The following is a 20925-nucleotide window of genomic DNA, read 5'->3' as shown; positions in this document are numbered from 1 at the left end:
CTGGTCTCTTTCACCCAGCTGTTGGCCTAAAGCAGGCCTGAATCCTAATTCTTCCTTACACTATCTAGTCACTATGACCAAAGTTTTAAAATCCAAAGGGGCCTCAACTTGATTAACCATTTCATTCATGCACACTGAAGATCTGGACGCCTGCCATCTGGTTGGATCCGTCCCTGGCTCCTGTTTGTCCAGAGTTTAGATGACCCCCAAAGGTAGCTTCCCAGATAATCTAACAGAAGCTCTCAAGTGCCGGATTTGGGTTACAATGGGGAAGGGAGTACGGTGCATGCAGCTCTACGCAGAAGGACCGGAAGAAGAGAAACAGAAAAGTTGGAGTTTTTCCAATCTCTGAGCTCTACCCTCTAGCTTCTCTCCAGACTGGGGTCGAAACGCTGAGGGGGCAGGCCCAGAGCAAGGGTGGAGTCGCAACATTTTAGAGCCTGGGAGCGTGTTTGCAAAAAGAACGTAGAGGGAAACAGAACCCCTCCTTACGAGCCCATTTTCCTCAAACAACTCCCGGCCAAGGAAGACCCTGACCTCTGTAAAGAGCGAACTATCAAGCACTGAAAAAGACCCCAAAACCCTACCCCAGTTCCCCCCGCTACTAGAAGCGCCCTGTGCGTCTGCGCGTCCATGCGTGCGTGGGTGGGCGCGCGCGCGCATACGCACAGGCTGATGGGAAGCCGCCTCTCTCCTCTGGGTCTTCCAGTTTCCCGGCGTGCTTCAGGCCCGCCAAATGGGAGGGGGAGAAGCAAGATGGCGGCAGCCGCGAACTCCGGCTCCAGCCTCCCGCTGTTTGACTGCCCGACCTGGTGAGTGGCGGGGTGACCAGCGCTGGAGTGGCCTAGCCTACGCTGGCCAGGGCTGGCCGGGCGGCTCATTTCTCGCAGCGAGCCGAGCGGCCCAAAGATCCTGGGACTGACTGAGGGAGAACAGTCTGTCGGGCCGGGCGGCGTGTGGAGGAACCGGGAACCCGGAGCCCGGGCCCAGGAACTGGGGAAACCCGGAGTTGGGGGCTCTGAGGCGCTCGCTTAGGCAGCCCCTCGGGCAATCAGCTGGTTGCCGGGGCGCTTCGGGGCCTTGACCCCGAACTTACCCCAACTCCTGTCTGGTGCTCTTGTGGAGCATCGTATCTGCCCCCCTGCTCTCTGTCCCGAGCGCGCACGAGCTAGCTTCCCGGCCCCGGCGCCCCGCTCAGAGCCCCGCATCCCGCGGTTGTTGATGCAGCCTGGGTGCGGCACTTGCCTGTCTCTCGCAGACTGGGAGCTCCCTGAGGGCAGGATCGGCTCTGACCTACCCCCAAGCTCGCCTCAGCGACCAGCGCGAAGCCGGGCAGCAGAGGGCATCCTTGCTTGTTAGGATGAACCCCTTTCCTCCTTTCGCAAGTTCTTGGGAATAATGGAATAATTTTAGTCTTTGAGTAGAGTACACGATGAATACATATGAATTGCCTTGCAAGGAGACCCATCCGAGTTGGGGCTATTTCTGCTCATCACAGTGTATTGTTTGTGTTACTCTCTGGCCCCCGTTATATAGAGATCCTCAAAGGCAAGGGCTGCCTAACGCATCTTTATATTCCGAGTTCCTAGGCCTGAGCCTGGCACGTAGTAGGAGTTCAGAAAGCATGTTTTAGACATAACTTGGCTTTCCCTGTTTTCCAGACAAAATGGGCTTTTGTCCAATGCACTTGTCATACTGACAACCTCCATAGAGGAGTTGGGTCAGGATTGTGAGATGACTGTGTTGCATCTTAAGTTAGATGTAAACAGATGCATTTTTGTGTGTGCATATGTAGGGACTCTGGCAAGATTGTTCATCCTTCAAACTTCAAAGGAGCAAACACAGGAAGCAAGTGAATGTGTGGCTATTTTCTGGGTCCCTCTGCACTTTTGTAACACCCAGTTGCTTCAGTCTACAAATTCTGCGTCCATTTTGGTTCCTTGCTGCATTGATTTCAGAAGTTGGGCCAGGACAGTAAACTTATAGTTAGAAGAGACTGTATAAGATCACCTACCATTTCCTCAGCGTCTGTTAGGCACCGGGCACTGTGTTAGGTGCTTTGACATACATGTATCTCCCTTGGATGGTGTGGTTACAGGAGTGTAGAGAAAAGTTCCCTTACCCATGCCATTGTAGAATGACCTGTTCAAGGTTAACAAATATGTCTTGTATTTATTGGTACCTGGTTTCATGGGCATAGTTTTGGATTGTCTTAGCTCCCTAATTACACTTCTCTGATTTGGACTCAGAGCTCAGGACAGTACCCTCTGCTTATTCTGTGATGAGTCTAGTCTTGATCAGCCCCAGACACCAACTGATTTATTCTGCCTTTATATGGTATTAATTAATGGTAGTGGCAAATCTTAGATTCAGACTCCAAGTGACCAGACAACCCCAGCTATAGTACTTGCAGTCTTTGTGCTGCTTTCTCTCCAAGGTGGATAATCCAGTGCTAAAATATGGGTTTCTTTGGTGCTGCTCTAAATACAGATCCACTAAAATATGTTTCGGAGCAGTTGAATCACTGGGGAAGTAAGTGTCAAATGTAGAAAGGAGCTATAATAACAGTGAAGTAGATGGCATTTCTGCTTGAACGTGAACTAATTATAGGCTAGTAAGAGAGCTACAGTGTTGAATGGGATAATGATTGTAAATAGCATCTACAAACTCATCCTGAAAATGTTTTTTCACACTTATTTTTCAGGGCAGGTAAACCCCCTCCTGGTTTACATCTGGATGTAGTCAAAGGAGACAAGCTAATTGAGGTATGGAAGTACATGTCTTCCCTTTTTTTCCCACCACACTAAAGATTTTTGCCAGTGACTCACTTTTCCACCTCCTCTCCTGTGCTTTGTTTTACAGAAATGCTACTTTCGTTCATCCTGATTTTTTTTTTCTATTAAAAGCACATGGTGATATAACACATTAAAACCATGTATCTCCACAGACACTCAGTTTTTTGTGACTCCTCTCACCTTCCAAATGAAGGGTTTTAATAGATCATGGGCTTGTAGGCCTCAGTCAAACTGGATGCCCTATAACTTGGTGAATTCCTTCTCTCTGAGTATGTGGAGTTGTATGGAAGGTGCAAGATCTGTAGTAATTGAAGAAGAAAGTGAATGATGTAGATTGAATTTAACTTTTAAGTTGCTTTTATGAGATTCAAGCCAAAACTCTTCAAAGAAGATAGTAAACTAAGATACTTGCTCAAAAAAGAGAATGGAAATGGTGACAAAATTCATTCATTTATTCAAAACATTTACTGAGTACTTATTATGTGCCAGTCATTATGCTCGGCATAGGACTGTAGCAGTGAACAGAACAAATGTGGTTCCTGTCCTCAAAGAAATCATCTGATGGGAACAACAGAATCAAACAAAAGTTTGCATGATCATAATTGAAATAAGTACTATAAAGGACAAGTTGAGCAGAATTCCAGCTTTTCTACAAGTCTCTAGAATGAAAACCACATAGAACTTCAAGAGAACATGAATTTTGATTAGCTGTTAGGTTGTGTACTTTTTAAAAATCCTTATGTTACCACTTATTTACCAGGAGATGGAGATTAAGCCCACTCTGACTGTGGAGTTGTGAGTCTCTGTGTCTTCAACCAATTTTATGTTTGCTTGCTTAGATAGAATTTAAGTTCAAGGCCCTATTATTGAGTGCAGTTATTTTTCTATGGTATATATAGTAAAAACATTGCACTCCATAATGGAAAGCTATCTTTGAGGTCTCCTGCAGGATGTTCTATAAATACAGTGTTTTCACTTTCAGGATGTTGTAGAGATACCCACGTATTTTGCAAAGTATTAAGGCATGAGTTGTGATGAATTCTCTTATTAATTCATCAAGCCCTGAGCCAGTCACTTAGAGCCCCTTTGTCATGTGTTCTTCTGTCTTAAAGATTAAAGAGTACCAAGATTATTCAAGGGAATAAGTTAGCTAAAATGTTTTTTGTTTTGTTACACTGTAGACTGTTCCACACATATAAAATATTGTTGCTAAATAGACATATAGGAGTCTTTTTTTATATATAACCAGAATTTAGTAAATCTTTAGTTTACTACAGGAAGAAACAGACAAGGAGGGCTAGCGTTAATGATAATGTCATATTCCTCTGCGAAATAATTTATACTTTCAAAGCACTCTGACTTGTCAAACATCCTTCTAATTACTGGTTTCCATTAAGTGATAATGTTCTCTTTCAGTGCTCTTAGGTGTGCTGAGTTGCCACAGAACTGTCATGTTACAATACTTAGACATCACTGTATTGTTTCCGAGAGGAATAGACACGAGATGTGCTTATTTTTTAAGGATTTAGGCAGCACTTGATACTAACCGAGCTATCTGTGTCCTAGCCTTATGTCAGAGGCTTGTGATGTGTTGTGATAGCTGGGTTTAAGAAGTGCAATATTAAAACAAAAGCCATGAGTCTTTTAAGCCCAGTGTGTAAAGATACACTCTGAGTTATAACTCAGAGGCACAACTGAATAATGGTACTAGCCATAGCTAGTTAAGAAATTGTGGCTTAGTGGCTGTTGAAAGACCAATGCATTATTTCATTCACTTGGACAGAAGAAGCATATTGTCTAAGGATTCACACATTTTCTTGCTTCTGAGGCATACTTTTTTTTCCCCTACATTTTCACATTTCTATAATTGAGATGCCTTTAATAGTGAATGTATATATTTAATTTGGAGGCCTTTTCTTTTTTTTCCCCTCTAAACACCTAAATCGCTGGTACTGGCAGCTTAGAGTCATAGAAATGTGGTCAATTTTATATTAGAGCCCAAGTGCTGGTGATCTTATGTACTGTTTCTTTAAGTCTAGCCTGTGAACACTTTGGTTAGCAAATTTAAGCTTATGAGGACATAATCTATGTGCACATAAATATGAATGAGAAATGCAGTGAGATTCAACCTGCATAGATATTATCTAGAGAGAATAAGATGCTGAAATTTCAGGGCTCTCTCAATTCTGAAGCATTGTCTTATTTTTAACCCAAGTCTTAATACTTGGGTCTGAGCAGACATGGGGATGCTTTTGTGACTGAGCTGTCAGGCTGTTGTTGAATCTTGGTGCTCCCTAGCACTAGGGGCCTGGGACAAGCTCTGCCAGCAGCAGGTGGGCACTGCTGGACAGGGTTTCCCAGAGGTGACCCCCATACCTATTTTGAGCCTTAAAGGCTAAGCTGGGAAGGAACTGGGTAAGTGATTGTTTAAAAAACAATTAAGAGTGTGACCCATAGTACTTGTTCACTCCTTAAAATGTTTTTTGCCATGTGGTGGATTTTTTGATGCAGGAAGAGTGAAGAAAATATATAATGTAGTGGTTTAAAAAGCTTAGACTCTGAAGTCAGACAAACCTGAAATTTCTAATCCAGTTTATAAATATCTAGCTGTGTGAACTTGCATATATTAATTAATTTCTTTGTGCCTCACTTTTCCTATCTATAAAAATAGGAATAATAGTGCCTGCCTACCTCACAGAGTGGTTGTGAGGATGAAATGACATAGCATAAAACTCAGAGCATAAAACTCATAGCACATAGGCACATAAGTACTCAGCAGTTGTTAACTGTTATTAGTACGTGAGGTGTATTTCTGGTTTTGTAAGAACACTGAAGCATAGGGGAGAATTGTAGCCCACTGTGGATTCAATGACATAGCCAGGAATGAAATATAAGCCTCTTGATTCCTAGCCTGGTACATCCTAGTTTGACTATACTTCCCTACTCAACTTTGTGCTGTCTTCTCTCAGGGATTTTAGAAGGAGCATAGTGTGAAATGTGAACTAGAGCTTAGTGAGACCTTGTGTTTAAAGGAAAAACAGGGAATTCCCGGTGGTCCAGTGGTTAGGACTCGGCACTTTCACTGCCGAGGGCACTGGTTCAGTCCTTGGTGGGGGAACTAAAATCCCTGCAAGCCGCGTGGCACAGCCAAAAAAACCCCCCAAAACTTAAAGGAACAACATAATGTATATGAATGAGGGTTATTCTCCAAGTACTCATATTGTAGACTTTAAGAACTGAAAGCAGTGTTAGCGAAAATTTATCCAGAGTCCTTCATCTATGATGGCCCAGTCTACAACCAGTCTGTGGCAAAGGCTTTACTGATCATGGGCTAAAAGAAAAATAAAGACAGTGTAGTGAGTTTTTCATAAATTCAGCACAAAGAGTGGTCCTTTATCCCTCTTCTTACTTATTTGTTAAAATGACCTATCTTTCGTAAAATGATTATAATACTGATTGGTGACAATTAAAAAAATAGTTCTCATATGGCAAAAGACAAGTTAACAGTACTATGTCAGCCCCTACAATTTTTAAAATAATAGATTGCTGGTCTGCGAAATCCTCTTTTCTGCTATTATATTGGGGCCTTATACAGTTTTGTTTTTTCCAGTACCACAGCAGTGGCTAGAAACATTTTGGAGCTCTTCTCAGAATTGTTTCAGACCCATGGCACTGTTGTTTAGAATGTTAGCATTGCAGGTCATTTCACACCTGAGTTTAAACCCCAGATCTGCTACTTAACCAGCTGGACTGCCTTGGATACGTGGCTTCATCTCTCTGAATCTATTTTCTTATGTTTAACAGTAAAGGTGATACTTGGTTCACAGAGTTGTTTTGAGGATTAGATGACATAATACTTAAAAATGCCTAGCAATAATAGTTCTTCAATAAATGTTTAATCCCTACATCCCCTTCCCCCAAACCTGGAAAATCTTTGCCCTGTGAGGTTGTTCCATATTTGGACACAGCAAATACTCATTTAGAGTTAACTTTGAGTAATGCTTTTTTGTGGGCAAAATGAAATGGGACAATAAAGTTAGATTTAGAGGCTCATACAATGATGTCTAATGTAATTCTAGTTTCTAAAGAGGGTTCCAGAAATACTCTGGGTCTCTGGCAGCATGATTAGAATATAGATAGGTGTTTATATCCCCTTCCTTTTTGAACCAATTGACAATCTTCATTTGAATATATATTTTTCTGAAAAGCGGTCTTATTACTTTATAGGCATGCTTTGTGTTTCCTGCTTGACCTAAAATTAAGATTCAGTGAAATCTTAAATTTCCAATGGTCAGAAAACAACCACTCTTGCATGCCATTTACATCTAATACGATTAGGAAAGTTCTTTTCATATCAACACTAAACATTTGACCACTACATTTGGGGAGATTAATTGCCATCCATCCCCCAATGTTAGTAAATTATTCTGAGCTCTTTATCTTGAAGAATAATAGTAAATATAAATATTTCCTTTGACAAGGAATTTTATCTTAAGATGCTCTACTTAGTTTATTGGAAGAATTTTTGCTAAACCCTGTTGAAACAAGCTTTAAGTAATATTTAATTTAATTTATTTAGAAACTGATCATTGATGAGAAGAAGTATTACTTATTTGGGAGAAACCCTGATTTGTGTGACTTTACCATTGACCACCAGTCTTGCTCTCGGGTCCACGCTGCCTTGGTCTACCATAAGCATCTGAAGAGAGTTTTCCTAATAGATCTCAACAGTAGTAAGTAACTCATATCCCATCCTATTTCACACATTGTCTTTTGGGCAGTGTGAAAATGCTCTTTGGGTTCTTCAGTTTTGAAATTGTGTTTTGTTGCTCATCAAGGAAGTTTATGTTTGGTTTTTAAATTAGTTGTTCTCCATTCCTGTGATATTTCCTATTTTACTGGAATAATTGATGACTGGAGAGAGAAGAGGGTTTTGGGGAGCACTTTCCTGGAGAGAGCAATAGGTATATACAGAGAACAAAAAAAGCATCCAGGAACTAAGGAATGTGTTTATAGGCCCATGATAGATTGTGGTCCAATTTAAGCAGAAGCTGTGATTAGCTCCATTAATGTAGTAGAGTTGTAGTACAGTAGGACATTAAAAAAAAAAAAAAAACTTGTTTTGACCAAAAGTTAATTTTTTATAATGGGCTCTTTATCCCAGCTATATTTTGCTGTGATATTAATAATATCAATTTTAATTCTATGAGCACACTCCAACTAATAAGATTTTCAAGTTTGTCAAAGATAATCCCAGAAATGCAGTTGAGACTTGACTGCATGGGGCCTTGAAATTTGTTCATTTTTGCCTATGTATAATTACAGCTTGAAATGTAAAGGATCTGCTTCCTGGGTTGATCGTGTTTTACTCCTTTCCCCGCTCCCCATACACACGCACACATCACCCCAGTATGCTTATATAATGGTTTTGGAGAGCCTTGTCTCATAAGTACTTACTTGCAAATTTATCTCATCTTTTCTCTCCATTTCATAATATGCAGAATGCAGACATGGAAAGATATCCAGACTCTCCAGTAGGATTGTGGCTTGCCTTGCCATTGATATTGCACCTGTTTCAGCCAACCTCATTTCTTATCCTGGGGAAACCCCAAGCATAACTGCCACCAGGCCAGCAATTTCTATGTTCCTTAGACTTGGGGCTGGAGAGGTCAGACCATAGCAATTCCTGTCTCCTGCCTTAGCGGGCATGCCTATTGCTGGGTTGGAACCATTCCTGCTGGACCCAGAATGGAGCCAAGCCTGTCTGGCAGCAGAGAACAAGCAGTGGTATTTGTTATGTGGGGTAACAGCAGGTCTGAAGATGTGTAAGAAATCCACTGAAGAGATTCAAGATTCAGTGAAGGAGTTTCCTTTTCATTGTGACCCATGACAAGGGATGCAAAGTGGACCCAGAGCCATTTCCATTTTAAAAAGCAAAACTGATGTGCTGGCAGGAGCTACTCTCCCTTCTACAACTCAGGTTTGTTTGTTTGTTTGTTTGTTTGTTTGTTTTCCTCTCTTACATTTCTGATTTGGTTATTCCCAGCACACGGCACTTTCTTGGGTCACATTCGGTTGGAGCCTCACAAGCCTCAGCAAATTCCCATCGATTCCACGGTCTCATTTGGTGCATCCACAAGGGCATACACTCTGCGTGAGAAGCCTCAGACATTGCCATCGGCTGTGAAAGGAGATGAGAAGATGGGTGGAGAGGATGATGAACTCAAGGGCTTACTGGGGCTTCCAGAGGAGGAAACAGAGCTTGATGTAATTCCATTGTCTATGTCATTGTTACGTCTTTTGGGACGCTGGCTTTTGCAGTGTGTAGCTGTTCTGTGTAGTTTGAAATGCCAGTGACTTAGCAACTGGAGGTTTTCTTGAGCCCAGTGATAAGCCTTTGCCACTTTGGCAGTGTGGTGTGGCCCTTGGAGAGCTGCATTGTGTGGGTTTGGTTATGTATAACCAGGGCTAACTAGGAGACTGGGTCTCCTGCCAGTAGACCCTTATGGTTGTCTAGTGCAGTTTCAGTGGATGTTAGAAGCCAAGGCTGGGAGTTACATTTCTCTAGAGCTGCACTGTCCAATGCAGTAGCCACTAATCACATTCCAAGTACTCAGTAATCACATGTGGCTAGTGACTAACCATATTGAATAGCACTGATAGAAGACATTTCTATCATCCAGAAAGTTTGTTTGAACAACACTAGCTTACAGAGATTGAAGCTTTCATTCATTTATGTAGCTGTTTTTGATATTGTCCAGTCAGCCCAAGAATCTTCTGAGTAGAACTAGATTACTTTTGCTCTGGGCCTGGCTGCCCTGAAGGCCATGAATTTTACAAGATTTAATTTTAATGTGCTAAGGTTTTCTTTTCTAGAGCTGACCCCAGTAGTTTGTGATGTAGCTTTTGTCTTCACATGTCTGTCACTGCATTGGTGTGACTGGTCTATCCAGGGAGATCAAACGCCAGCCTGTCCTTCACCACCCACATGCATTTACTATTCTTGTATACCGGGACAGTTTCCCAGCCCTTAGGAAGAAAAGCACAGTAGCAGTCTTACAACTTAGAAGTTATTTTGTTCTAAAGAAGTAGCCTCATAGCCAGGGACCTGGTTGGCAGTCAGTCTTGCACATTCTCTTCCAGGCTGCTTCCATGCCTTCCTGTCTTTTAGTTCAGTATGTTAGGTCATCTCTGGGTCCTTGTTCTCAAGACATTTGGGATGTCTCAAACTGCAGTACAGATTGGAATAAGTCCAGGTGATTGGGAAGAGGCAGGCAGCAGTGATGAGGTCAAGTTAATCACTGAGATGGATAGATAGTTATGAGTAGAAATGGGGCCAGATGAAGGGATGGGGAGTGACAAAACATTAATGCCAGATATTCAGTGCACTGGTAACGTCCTTACAAGTTTTAAAGGAGAGAGCTACTGGGAAAGAAGCTGTCAGTTGTCCTTTCTCGTCTCTGTTACTTAAAAACAATTCTTGGATTTCTTCCCAGTTGTATTCCTTTAATTCTCAGCATGAAGACATGATAAACTTTATTCAGAAAAACCCAAAACCTCAACTCAAGGGTTTTTGCACAGATGACCTGTCTTCATCTCAAGGTCCTTCACTCTCTTTTGAATATCACTGCCGCACTAGTCAATGAAGATGTTCCACATTCTGTCAAATTGAGGCTTGCTGGTATTAGCTGTCTAGGGACGGTAATGAATCTTTTCTGAATGCAGAAAAGAATCTCATCTGTGTGAAGAGGTCAAGGTTAGCTCCTAATACCTTCCTGCCCTTTATTTGGTAATATTCTCCTTCAGATTCCTTGTGTACTTATTCCTGTCTTTCCTGTGTGAACCCTGTCCCAGAACCTGACAGAGTTCAACACTGCCCACAACAAGCGGATTTCCACTCTCACCATTGAGGAGGGGAATCTGGACATTCAGAGACCGAAGAGGAAGAGGAAGAACTCACGGGTGACCTTTAGTGAGGATGATGAGATCATCAACCCAGGTGAGGTATCTTCCTAGTTTTTTCTGATGAAAAAGCTGTGATGTCAGAGAGTAGTGTACACAACCTGTAGGTCAGTTGTAATGTTTCTGTACAAGGTTTAGGATAACAGGTGCTATGTTGAGGGGAGATATTTTTGTACAGAACAGGCATACCTTGGACATATTGTGGGTTCAGTTCAAGCATTGCAATAAGGCAAGTCACATGAATTTTTTAGTTTCCCAGTACATGTAAAAGTTACGTTTACACAACTTCAGTCTGTTAAGTGTGCAATAACATTATGTCTAAAAAAGACAGTGTACGTACCTTAATTTAAAAATATTGCTAAAAGATGCTAACCATGCTAGTCTGAGCCTTCAGTGAGTTGTAATCTTTTTGCAATAGTAACAACAAAGATTGCTGATCACAGAGCACTGTTACAACTATAGTAATAATGGAAAAGTTTTAAATATTGTGAGAATTACAGAAATGTAACACAGAGACACGAAGTGAGTGAATGCTGTTGGGAAAATGGCACTGATAGACTTGCTTGATGCAGGGTTTCCACAAACCTTCAATTTATAAAAAACTCAGTATATGTGAAGTGCAGTAAAACAAGGTATGCCTGTACATTGATGGAGTGCCTTGAAACTCAAGCATTATCCAGTTGCAGTGTGAAAGAAGTAGATAGATGAAGGAAGGCTGTAATTCTCCTTTGCTGATCCAGGTATAGTGGAGTTTAAGTATAGGTCAGAGCAGACACTATTGTCATGGGGTTCCATGTATGATTGGTAACTCTAAGATTGGAGAACTTTCTGCTACTATTAATCGCATTGAAGACTTGCCTCTGTAAGGTCCTAATTTATAGATAGTTTGTATGGAAATGTCAGCAGGATGAGAGCATCAGTTTCTGGGAAGGCCATTGAGTTTACCCATTTGTTCCATCATTCAACATTCATTTATTGGGCTCATGTTATATCTCAAGTACTCTGGGAGGTGGATGGCATGGAGCTGGGAGGTGCAGTTTATACAGTGAAGATGGAATTGGGATTCCAAAAATCTTGTTTGAAAATAAACCTTCATGGATGGAAACAAGGATCCCAGACTAACAAGTTGCTTTTATATCCCAAATTGAAATGCAGTGAGAATAACTTTCAAGTCCTGCATTTAGTTTCAGAATGTCAGTTATTTAAATGGAGAAAATCTGCTCCAGTGACAGCTCATGTTAAAAAAAAGGTATAAGGATTTTAGTTAGTTAAAAATGCAGTCTGAGTCATCAGGGGGATATGGAAACTAATCAAGTACAGTTTAAAATTGCATTAATAGAATAATGGGGGACAGTAACCTGGTGGCCTGTGTTCTGAGCAGAACTCACCCAAATGTGTTACTAAATGCAAGCATGGCCTTAAGTACTAAATGTGTTACGTAGTCTTGAGGGAAAGAGGAGACTCCCAGCTATGGAAAGTGGTCCCTAAATGCTGGGAACTGTACATGAGGGAGAGTAGATTGGAGGGAGGCACCCTGAGGTGGATGTTTGCAAGGCTGACCTTCGGGAGGATGGAGTAGGCGAAACCAGAGCCTGTGAGTAGCAAGTATTTGGCTCAGCATGAAAAGCAACAACAAATCCTTCTTATATTTAGAAGAAGAATTAAAAGAATTCCTGTGAAAGAGATTGGGGCATTCATTCTAGTGACTTTTGTTCACTTTTTGATGATGTGTGAAGTGGAATGAATTACTTCTCAAGGTACTGAATGCCCAAGGGAAATGTTTGGGCAGGAGCTGGATGACTAATCTGGGAAGTTTATTTCTGAGTGCCAGATAAGAGTTTCTAGGGGTTGGACCTCGACATTTGTAGTTTTAATAAGCTCCTGTTTGTACTGATGAACAGCCAACAGTTTGGGAATCACTGAACTAGATAATTTGTTAAGTCTCTTTCAGGACTCGGGGTCTGATATGTTCTGTTTTTCTCCTTGAAAATTATTGTGGGACTTCCTGGCGATTCAGTGATTAAAACTCTCTGGTTGGGGAACGAAGATCTCACATGCTGCACGGCATGCCCAAAAAAAAGAAAAAGGAAAAAAAAAGAAAATTATTGTCCTGCAGCTTTATTAAGGCAGTACGTTCAGACGGAGTATGGCATAGTGTTTAAGAGCGTGGGCTCTGATCAGAGGGCCTAGGTATGAAATCCACCTGTCTGCTTAGTAGCTCTTTGACCCTGGCCAGTGACAGGACTACTGGTCTCAGGATTGGTGGGGAGATTAAATGATTAATATATGTGAAAATACCTCATATCTGTGCTTGGCACTCAGTAGCCCTTGATAAGTGTTAGCCATTGTCCTCCTCCTCATCTGCCACCCCTTCTGCCTTGACCTATGCAGACTTTCCTATACCAGAGGTAGACTTAGCAAGAGACTTCTCGGTAGATCCTCCGGGAGCAGAGACTGCCTGCAATGGGCAGACCCCCTCTCTAGGAGTCGAATGGCTAGAGAATGAGGAGAGGGTGAGAGGCCTGAGCACCATTCAGCCAGCACAGGACAGGGTCCCCCAGATGGCTTAGCCCCCACTTCCGTAGGCCTCTTGTGTTTGTGGGCCACATACCCCGTTAGCCATGCCTCTTGGGCTCCAGTTGCTCTTGCACTTGATTTAGCTTTCCTGAAGGGATGATTGGAGCAGGGCTGTTATGGTAATGAGAGAGAATATAAGGGCGCCTTTTTTAGAGACCTCTCCTTCCTGATGAGCCTGGATAGCTTTTCCTCTTTCTTCTTCCATATAGAAGCTATTCATTCATTGAACATCGATTGTTTGTGAAAATAATTCCAGGGTATATTCCTTAGAGGCATCCTAATATGTGAAAAGCCAGACTTAAAACAAATAAACCAGGGACTATATTCAAATTAAATAAGGAATCTTTGTATTCCAAAGGGACTCACAAGAGTGTTTCTTTAAATAGTAAGTGCCCTCAACACATTAAAATAAGGCGTACAACATCTATTAGGGAAACAACTCCTTTCCTACCACTATATTAAGATAAAAGGGCCCTGGAGTAGTTTTTTCTAGTAATGATAATAAGTCTATGCTTGCCTGTTTCCCCACACTCAGTCTTCAGTGAGAAAACTGTTCATTCTAGGTGATCCAGCCCAATCTCCCCTCTGTGCTCCAAGAAAACTATTTTTGCATCACTCTTCAAGCACCTCCATTGTATTCTAGCCTGTCTGGCTTTACAACTGTGAACTCCTTACAGGCAGGACGGTGTCTTGTTCTTTATTTCCATGCCTGATGTCCAATAAATGAGAGACTGACTGACTACAAGCATGTCCCTTACTTGGTCTTAGTGCATTCTTCTGGCACAGTGAATGAATGAAGCTAGAAGCTTCGTAGGGTGCAATAGTGTGTGTATAAGCTGTGAAAAGGGAGCCGCTGTCCCACCCTGCCTGGACAGGGGCTTCAGATCCTTTAGTGAGTCTTAATTGTACAGGCATACCTTGGAGGAATTGTGGGTTTGGTTCCAGACCACTTCAGTAAAGTGAATATCAAAGCTAGTCACACATATTTGTTTGGTTTGTCAGTGCATATAAAAGTTATGTTGACATTATATTGTAAACTGTTAAGTGTGCAGTAGCATTATGTCTACAAAAGCAATGTACTCGTTTCTTTACAATGCCTTAATTACAAAATACTTTATTGCTAAAAAATGCTAACCATCATCTGACAATGCACAGTTGCCACCAACCTTCAATTTGTTGTTTTTTTAAAAAAAAAAACAATATCTGCAAAGCACAGTAAAATGAAACTCAATAAAACAAGGTATGCCTGTGTACAGTTGTTCAGCTTGAAAGGCGAGGTTAAGCTAGGAGCCTTGGGTCTGAATCCTAATTCTGTTATTTGCTAATGAGCGGGTGTTAGCAAGGTATGTGGTGTGTGACCTCTTTTTATCACTAACATGAGATTATTGATGTCTTCCCTCAAAAGAGGGAGGTATGTGGAATGGGAAAGAACCTGGGGAAGCCAGTGTAGCACATAGTCCAGAGCACAGGCCTGTTTCTGGCTGCTTAGATTTATATCCTGGCTCCTCTCCAGCAAGGTGACTGGGCCGGTCACTTTCCTTCCCCAAGCCTGAGTTTGTTTTCTCATCTATTAAATGTTTATTGTAGTGGTACTAACCTCGTAGGGTTGTTGTGAGGATTTAACACAGTACCCAGTAAACACTTGAAGTGTTAGCTGTATTTTACTGTTTTAATATGAATTCTTGTGATTGCTTTATTTGCATTGAGCCCTATAACCTTAATCCTCCCAGTTGATTACGGAACTAACCCTGCCCTCGTGTCTTTTTGCAGAGGATGTGGATCCCTCAGTTGGTCGCTTCCGGAACATGGTGCAGACTGCAGTGGTCCCAGTCAAGGTAGGAAGCATGTTGTGACAGTATTTGAAATGTCATATAGTCTGGTTTAAAAACCCACTCTTTTATATGTAGGTAAGTGTTAAGTGTGTGCTTAATTTTAAAACATTCTTTGCTCCTTTCCCATTTTTCATACTGTGGAAATCCATTTACCCCATCTGTGTGCAGGGATCCTGGAGTGCCATAGAGAGGCTGCAGGTGACCAGCTAGCTTGATCCTGCATGTAAATTATGGTGTGATGTGGGTCTGTAAATTTACCACCCAGCAGGGTGCAGAGAGACCCACCTTTCTTTAACCTTCCCTTCTTGACTCAAAGTAAGCTATTAGGCAAAGAAGAGACATTGTTGCATTTCTGGATGGCATCTCTGGCCTTTACCACATCTTTATTTTGTGAATGGGGATGGCACAGATAGGAAAGCCAGCCCACATTGGATTAGGTTTAAAGAGCAGCTCTGCTGAAGAACCAAGAGGTGGAAGTTACAGAGGTGTTCTGATTGCTCAACATGTGGAGAACCACCTGCCAGCTAGGGCTCCAAAAGGGAGCAAACGGCCCCTGGAAGTAGATCCCTATTAGTAGAGGTATTCAAAATGTGATTGGAAGATGCTGGTCAGAGATGCTATAGGGAGTTTTATTTTTTTAAAAATCTTTAGAATATATTAGAATAGATTGATAAAATGTGTCAAGTTCATGCAAAAGGAGTAGAGGGGTGAGGGAGGATCTTTCATTGAACTTTAGTCCAGTGTGAAAAAGTATAAGATGAAATTTTTCCATACAACTCCATAGTATTTGTGTCACATTTCCCCTTGGGCACTTTTCTCTTTTTTCTTCACCCTTTGGAATTTTCTGTTGTCTTTAAAGTATAATTTGAATTTTGATAGATATATACACCTGGGTAACCACCACCATAATCAAAATACAGATTTCCATCACCCCAGAAAGTTCCCCTGTGTCCCTTTGCTGTCAGTTTCCTCCCACTCCCAGGCAACCAGTAAGCTGCTTTCAGTCACTACAGATTTGTTCTGCTCTCAGATTAATGTTTAAAAATTAGGTGCCCAACAGGAAGATACTAACTTTTTATTTCCCCCCAAAAAAGAAAAATTGAAATACTTACTCCATCTATTATCACCTCTGATTCCTGAAAGGGCATTTTAACATTGAAAACAAGAGGGAGGAGTATGACCTTAGGGTAAAGAGTGGTCACTTAAACTGGATGTCTTACTTTATGAAAAGTTCACACACTAGCCTCATTTTTCTCAGTTTGACGTAGGATATTGACCACTTTGTATGGGACAGTGTTTGGGAGCCGTGATGTTAGATGACCACTGTAAGGTCTCTTCAAACCCTGAGATTTCAGGACAGTGAGATGGGTTGTTTAAGAAACAAAACAAGTTAGAGGTTTAGGGGCCTTCCCCAGCTTTTTGAGGACTGCAATAGAACAGGCTAACAGCACTCTTGTGTCTCACTTCTTGTCTTCTCTATAAACCACAGAAGAAGCGGGTGGAGGGCCCTGGCTCCCTGGGCCTGGAGGAATCAGGGAACAGACGCATGCAGAACTTTGCATTCAGTGGAGGACTCTATGGGGGCCTGCCCCCCACGCACAGTGAAGCCGGCTCCCAGCCGCACGGCATCCACGGGACAGCACTCATCGGTGGCTTGCCCATGCCATACCCGAACCTCGCTCCTGACGTGGACTTGACTCCTGTTGTGCCGTCAGCAGTGACCATGAACCCTGCACCAAACCCTGCCGTCTATAACCCTGAAGCTGTCAACGAACCCAAGAAGAAAAAATATGCAAAAGAGGCTTGGCCGGGCAAGAAGCCCACACCTTCCTTACTGATTTGATATTTTTGGTAATGGAGGAGGGTGGGATTGGGTGGGAACAGGGTGGAAGGGTGATGGGGGAGCTAAATGAATTAGGGAGAAAAACTTTCCATGTGTGCAGTATCGTCTTTCAGAATGTCTCCTGGGGTCCTAACCATGTAATATTAAAACTGGGGGTGGGGTTGAAGTATCCCAGAAAGACCTGTCTTCAGAACACTTTCATTGAAGAGAAATGTTTCATACATCCTTTTAAATAGACTGCCCTGGCTCTTTTCCACTCTTTCCATTATCTCCTTTTTTCTTTTCTCCCTCTTTCTAGCATCACTTTTTAAAAAATCATTTACCCCAGGGAGAGACTCCAGGCCCTCAGGTTGAATGTAGAGCTGTGGAGGTGACAGTAGCATTGCCAGCTTTGTGGGTTTAGCAGCCTGATTTATACTTACTATCCTGCAAGTCCCAGGTAGCAGAAGGGTTGCCACGGATTCCAGGTTAACAAGAGGGTTTAGAATGCTTCAGTTAAGCTAAGGTTTAAAACAACTCAGAAGTTTTCCTGGGTCGGTGGTTTTGAGGTCCAGTAGTTAGGCTTTTCTCTTTTGTCCTTTCTGTTAGAATGAGAACATTTTGATTTTTCTTCATCTGTGACCAGTGCCATAGACACAGGTTGATAGTTTTAAACTTACAGTATTGTTTGAACTTTACCTGTTTTTCTTGTCAAACCTGAGTACTCTACTTGCTGAAGTTTCTCATTTGATTCCAGAGTACTGTCCTCTACTCTCTAAGGCATTACTTTCCTTTTCAAGTGTGTTATGAAGGCAATATAAAGGATATGACCAGTTAGAGCAATTTCAATTAAAAAGGAAAAGATTTTACTTTGAAGTAACGGATAGCTCGAAGAGGACATTTTCAGATGTTGATTTGGAGGCTCTTTCCCCCCCCTTGACTGAGAGCTCTCGTTGTCCAGAGCTCCAAGACTAGACCTGGTTAACAAACATAGGAGATGAAGGTAGGACACATTGATGTGAGCTTTGTACAGAGATTTGTACATTTGTGTAATAGGCCTTTTCACGCTTTATGTGTAGCTTTTTACCTGTAACCTTTATTACATTGTAAATTAAACGTAACTTTTGTCATTCGGGTGCAGTCTGTGATTCAGTTGCCATCACCTATTTCTACTGCCATTAGGGAATTTTTGTCAATACAGCTGTCAGGCTTGGGAGGTGATGCTCTGTCCCCATTTTATTACTACAAATAAAGATGCCCCCTGATGAACGTGGAAATTCTAATTAGAGATTCCAGTCCCCAGACTGAAGCCTCAGCGAGCAAAGTGGGTTAAGAAGTGCTTGCTGCCCTTCATCAGGAGGCAGAGCCGCTGGTCTGACGAGGAAGACTGGGCTTTGGGGCCCTTGTCCTGGGTGTAACCATTGCCCTCCGGTTACAGCTGCCTGCATTTGCGCTATAGCTCAGGAGGCGCAGGAGTGAAAGGAAGCTAAAGATGAGTACATTTAGAAGGGATTTCAGCCAGAGTTTGGGTTGGATGGGTGTGTCTTGCATACTAGAACCTCGTGTGCAGGAAGTGCATTTGTGTGTGGTGAGACTTAATATATGTGGCTTTGTGGTGAAAATGCCAACTAGGTTCCAAATCCCTTAGATTGAGCGTGTGGACTCACGGCAGGAGCAGCCTGTTAAAGAACAGAGACCTGTAAAATCACAGACAAGTTAACTTCTCCACTGGCCTCCGTAACAGTGAGTGTCCTCGTCTTCATGAGGGTGCCTTCCCCTCATCACAGCGAAGGTTACTGTTAGTGCTGGTTAACTGTCACTCGTTGAGCACCTGCCTACTGTGCCAGCCATCTACAAGCATGTCATTTAATTTTCATAGCCCTAAGAGGAATACTGTTTTTATCCCCGTTTTACAGATGAGAAAACAGGCTCAGAGCTAAAGTAAACTTCCTTATGATTTCATGTAGTAAAGTCAGGATTTAAACTGTAGCCTGAATCCAGAGCCTGAGCACAGGTTTACATGGCCTCCGGGATGAGTTAAGGGGAAGGATGTGCCGGTCTTTAGGTGGCTCGTCATTGTGCTCCGTAGACTGGAGCTAGGTGTTTGTTCTGAAGTTTGAATAAAGTATTTTTGGGACTTCCCTGGTGGCACAGTGGTTAAGAATCCGCCTACCAATGCAGGGGACACGGGTTCGAGCCCTGATCCGAGCCCTGGTCCAGGAAGATCCCACATGCCGCGGAGCAACTAAGCCCGTGTGCCACAACTACTGAGCCTGCGTGTCACAACTACTGAAGCCTGCGCGCCTAGAGCCTGTGCTCCTCAACAAGAGAAGCCACCACAATGAGAAGCCCACACACCACAACTAGAGAAAGCCCGCGCAAAGCAACAAAGACTCAACGCAGCCAAAGATGAATAAGTAAGTAATTTTTTTTAAGAAGGGGAAAAAAAGGTTTTTTTCCAAACTGGACAACTTACTAGAAGGTATAATAAGGGATTTAGGTCTAGTTTAGATAATAAAATAAATCCTTCCTGGTGAGAGAATAAAATCCTTCCTGGTGAGAGATGTCATGCATTATTCGGTTTCAGAATTTGAGTTGCAGAGTAAAACGAATTGGTGTGTCAAAGAAGGCTCAACAGAGAATATCCAAGCCTACAAAGCTCTGTCTTTCTCTTCAAAGGTCCATTTGCCTTTAGTGGAAGCAGGACTGGCTGAATTTGGTGGTTACACAGCATACGGAGGCATGTGTGTATGGAAACCTGGCTTTCCTGACACCAGATTTCTGATTTATTCCAATCATGTTTTAGTGCCCCTCAAAGATGAACACTGCAGGAAGGGGCTCAGCTGCCTCTCGCCCCTAATGCAGGTCTAGACGTTGACTGTGGGTAGGTAAGCCCCTGCTCTTCACCACCAGGATCAGCAAATGGTCTCTATCACTCAGGTGAGCACAGTGCTGCTGAGGGATGCAGGGATGAGAAGCAACTGTTGGTTTCCCCAGAGTCCTTTGCCCCTAATAGACCACCTGCTAAGGAGGGAGGGGATGACTCTTCCCCTCCCCAGGGTGGGAGAGAGTGATGAACCCCATGGAGAAGGACCTATTGACAGAAAGCAATAGGTGATCACAGCTCAAGCTGTTTGGTGACTGCTTGCCTAAAATATGCTCATCATTATCAACTCAGAATTTTGGAGTCTAGAAGGGTTTGTAAGATCCTGCCTGGATCCCTCATTTTGCTTGCAAGCAAACCATGGCAGCGGGGACTTACTTCTACTTCTTTCAACTAATAAGGATTGAACATGTGTGAGTAGAGATGAGTGAAACCCGGGGTGTCAGTGAGGCTTCTAGGGAGATGATGTTTGAGCTGAGCATTGAAGATCAAGGAGGGATTTGCTGCGTGAAGGACTGTGGGCCATGGTTCTCCAGGCAGAAGAACCAGTGTGAGAGAGGCATGGAAGGAGGACGAGGGGATGGCTGGGGGGTGGCAGGAGGGAGGAATCAGAAAGGCAGAGTCCAGGTCCCACACGGTGAGCTCTGCTGGGGAATTTGAATCTACCAGGGAGCCAATGAAGGATTTGTTTTCCTTACTTAAAAAAATAAAAATGTATACGGACATTCTTATACAGCAATATTGGAAACTCCATAGACATATACCTCACACAGACACGCACCCTCCTCACCCAGAGTGGGGAGACTTCCTCGGGGAGATTTCAGGCAGGGCAGCGACGGATCGGATTCAGATGCTAGAAAGTCCCTCTGGCAGCAGACGAATGAGGCAGTCCCTGACCTCAGGTGAGTCTCGAAGCAGGGGAGACAGGTGTTCTAGTGTACTCTCTCACACAGTTTAGCAAACCTAGAGGTAAGTCCAGATGTAGAGAGAATACGGAAAAGAAAGTTCCTTAGTAGTTCTATCTGTGAGAGGGAGGGGTGCTAAGAGGAGAGG

The 20925-nt window shown here is 42.8% G+C and overlaps 1 protein-coding gene and 1 non-coding gene across 3 annotated transcripts; both read left to right on the top strand.

Moving 5' to 3' along the window:
- The first annotated feature begins 699 nt into the window (after positions 1–699).
- Positions 700–18165, top strand: PPP1R8 (protein phosphatase 1 regulatory subunit 8). 2 transcript variants are annotated; one of them, XM_029230730.1, is made up of 7 exons: positions 700–812; positions 2705–2765; positions 7375–7528; positions 8842–9062; positions 10650–10794; positions 15105–15169; positions 16656–18120. In XM_029230730.1, exons 1-7 carry the CDS (start codon positions 757–759, stop codon positions 17007–17009), a joined length of 1056 nt encoding a protein of 351 aa, XP_029086563.1. In that variant the 5' UTR covers positions 700–756; the 3' UTR covers positions 17010–18120. The 2 variants fall into 2 exon arrangements, with proteins under 2 accessions (XP_029086563.1, XP_029086564.1); XM_029230731.1 differs by lacking the exons at positions 700–812; positions 2705–2765 and having other exon boundaries at positions 7404–7528; positions 8297–9062; positions 16656–18165.
- On the top strand, positions 4326–4491 carry LOC114900161. The gene has a single exon (XR_003794778.1).
- Positions 18166–20925: the final 2760 nt, after the last annotated feature.

Source organism: Monodon monoceros, unplaced genomic scaffold (assembly GCF_005190385.1).
Source record: "Monodon monoceros isolate NGI ecotype Baffin Bay Population unplaced genomic scaffold, NGI_Narwhal_1 Super_Scaffold_18, whole genome shotgun sequence".
In the NCBI taxonomy this organism is placed as follows: Eukaryota; Metazoa; Chordata; class Mammalia; order Artiodactyla; family Monodontidae; genus Monodon; species Monodon monoceros.
This window is presented reverse-complemented; position numbering and strand designations above follow the sequence as displayed.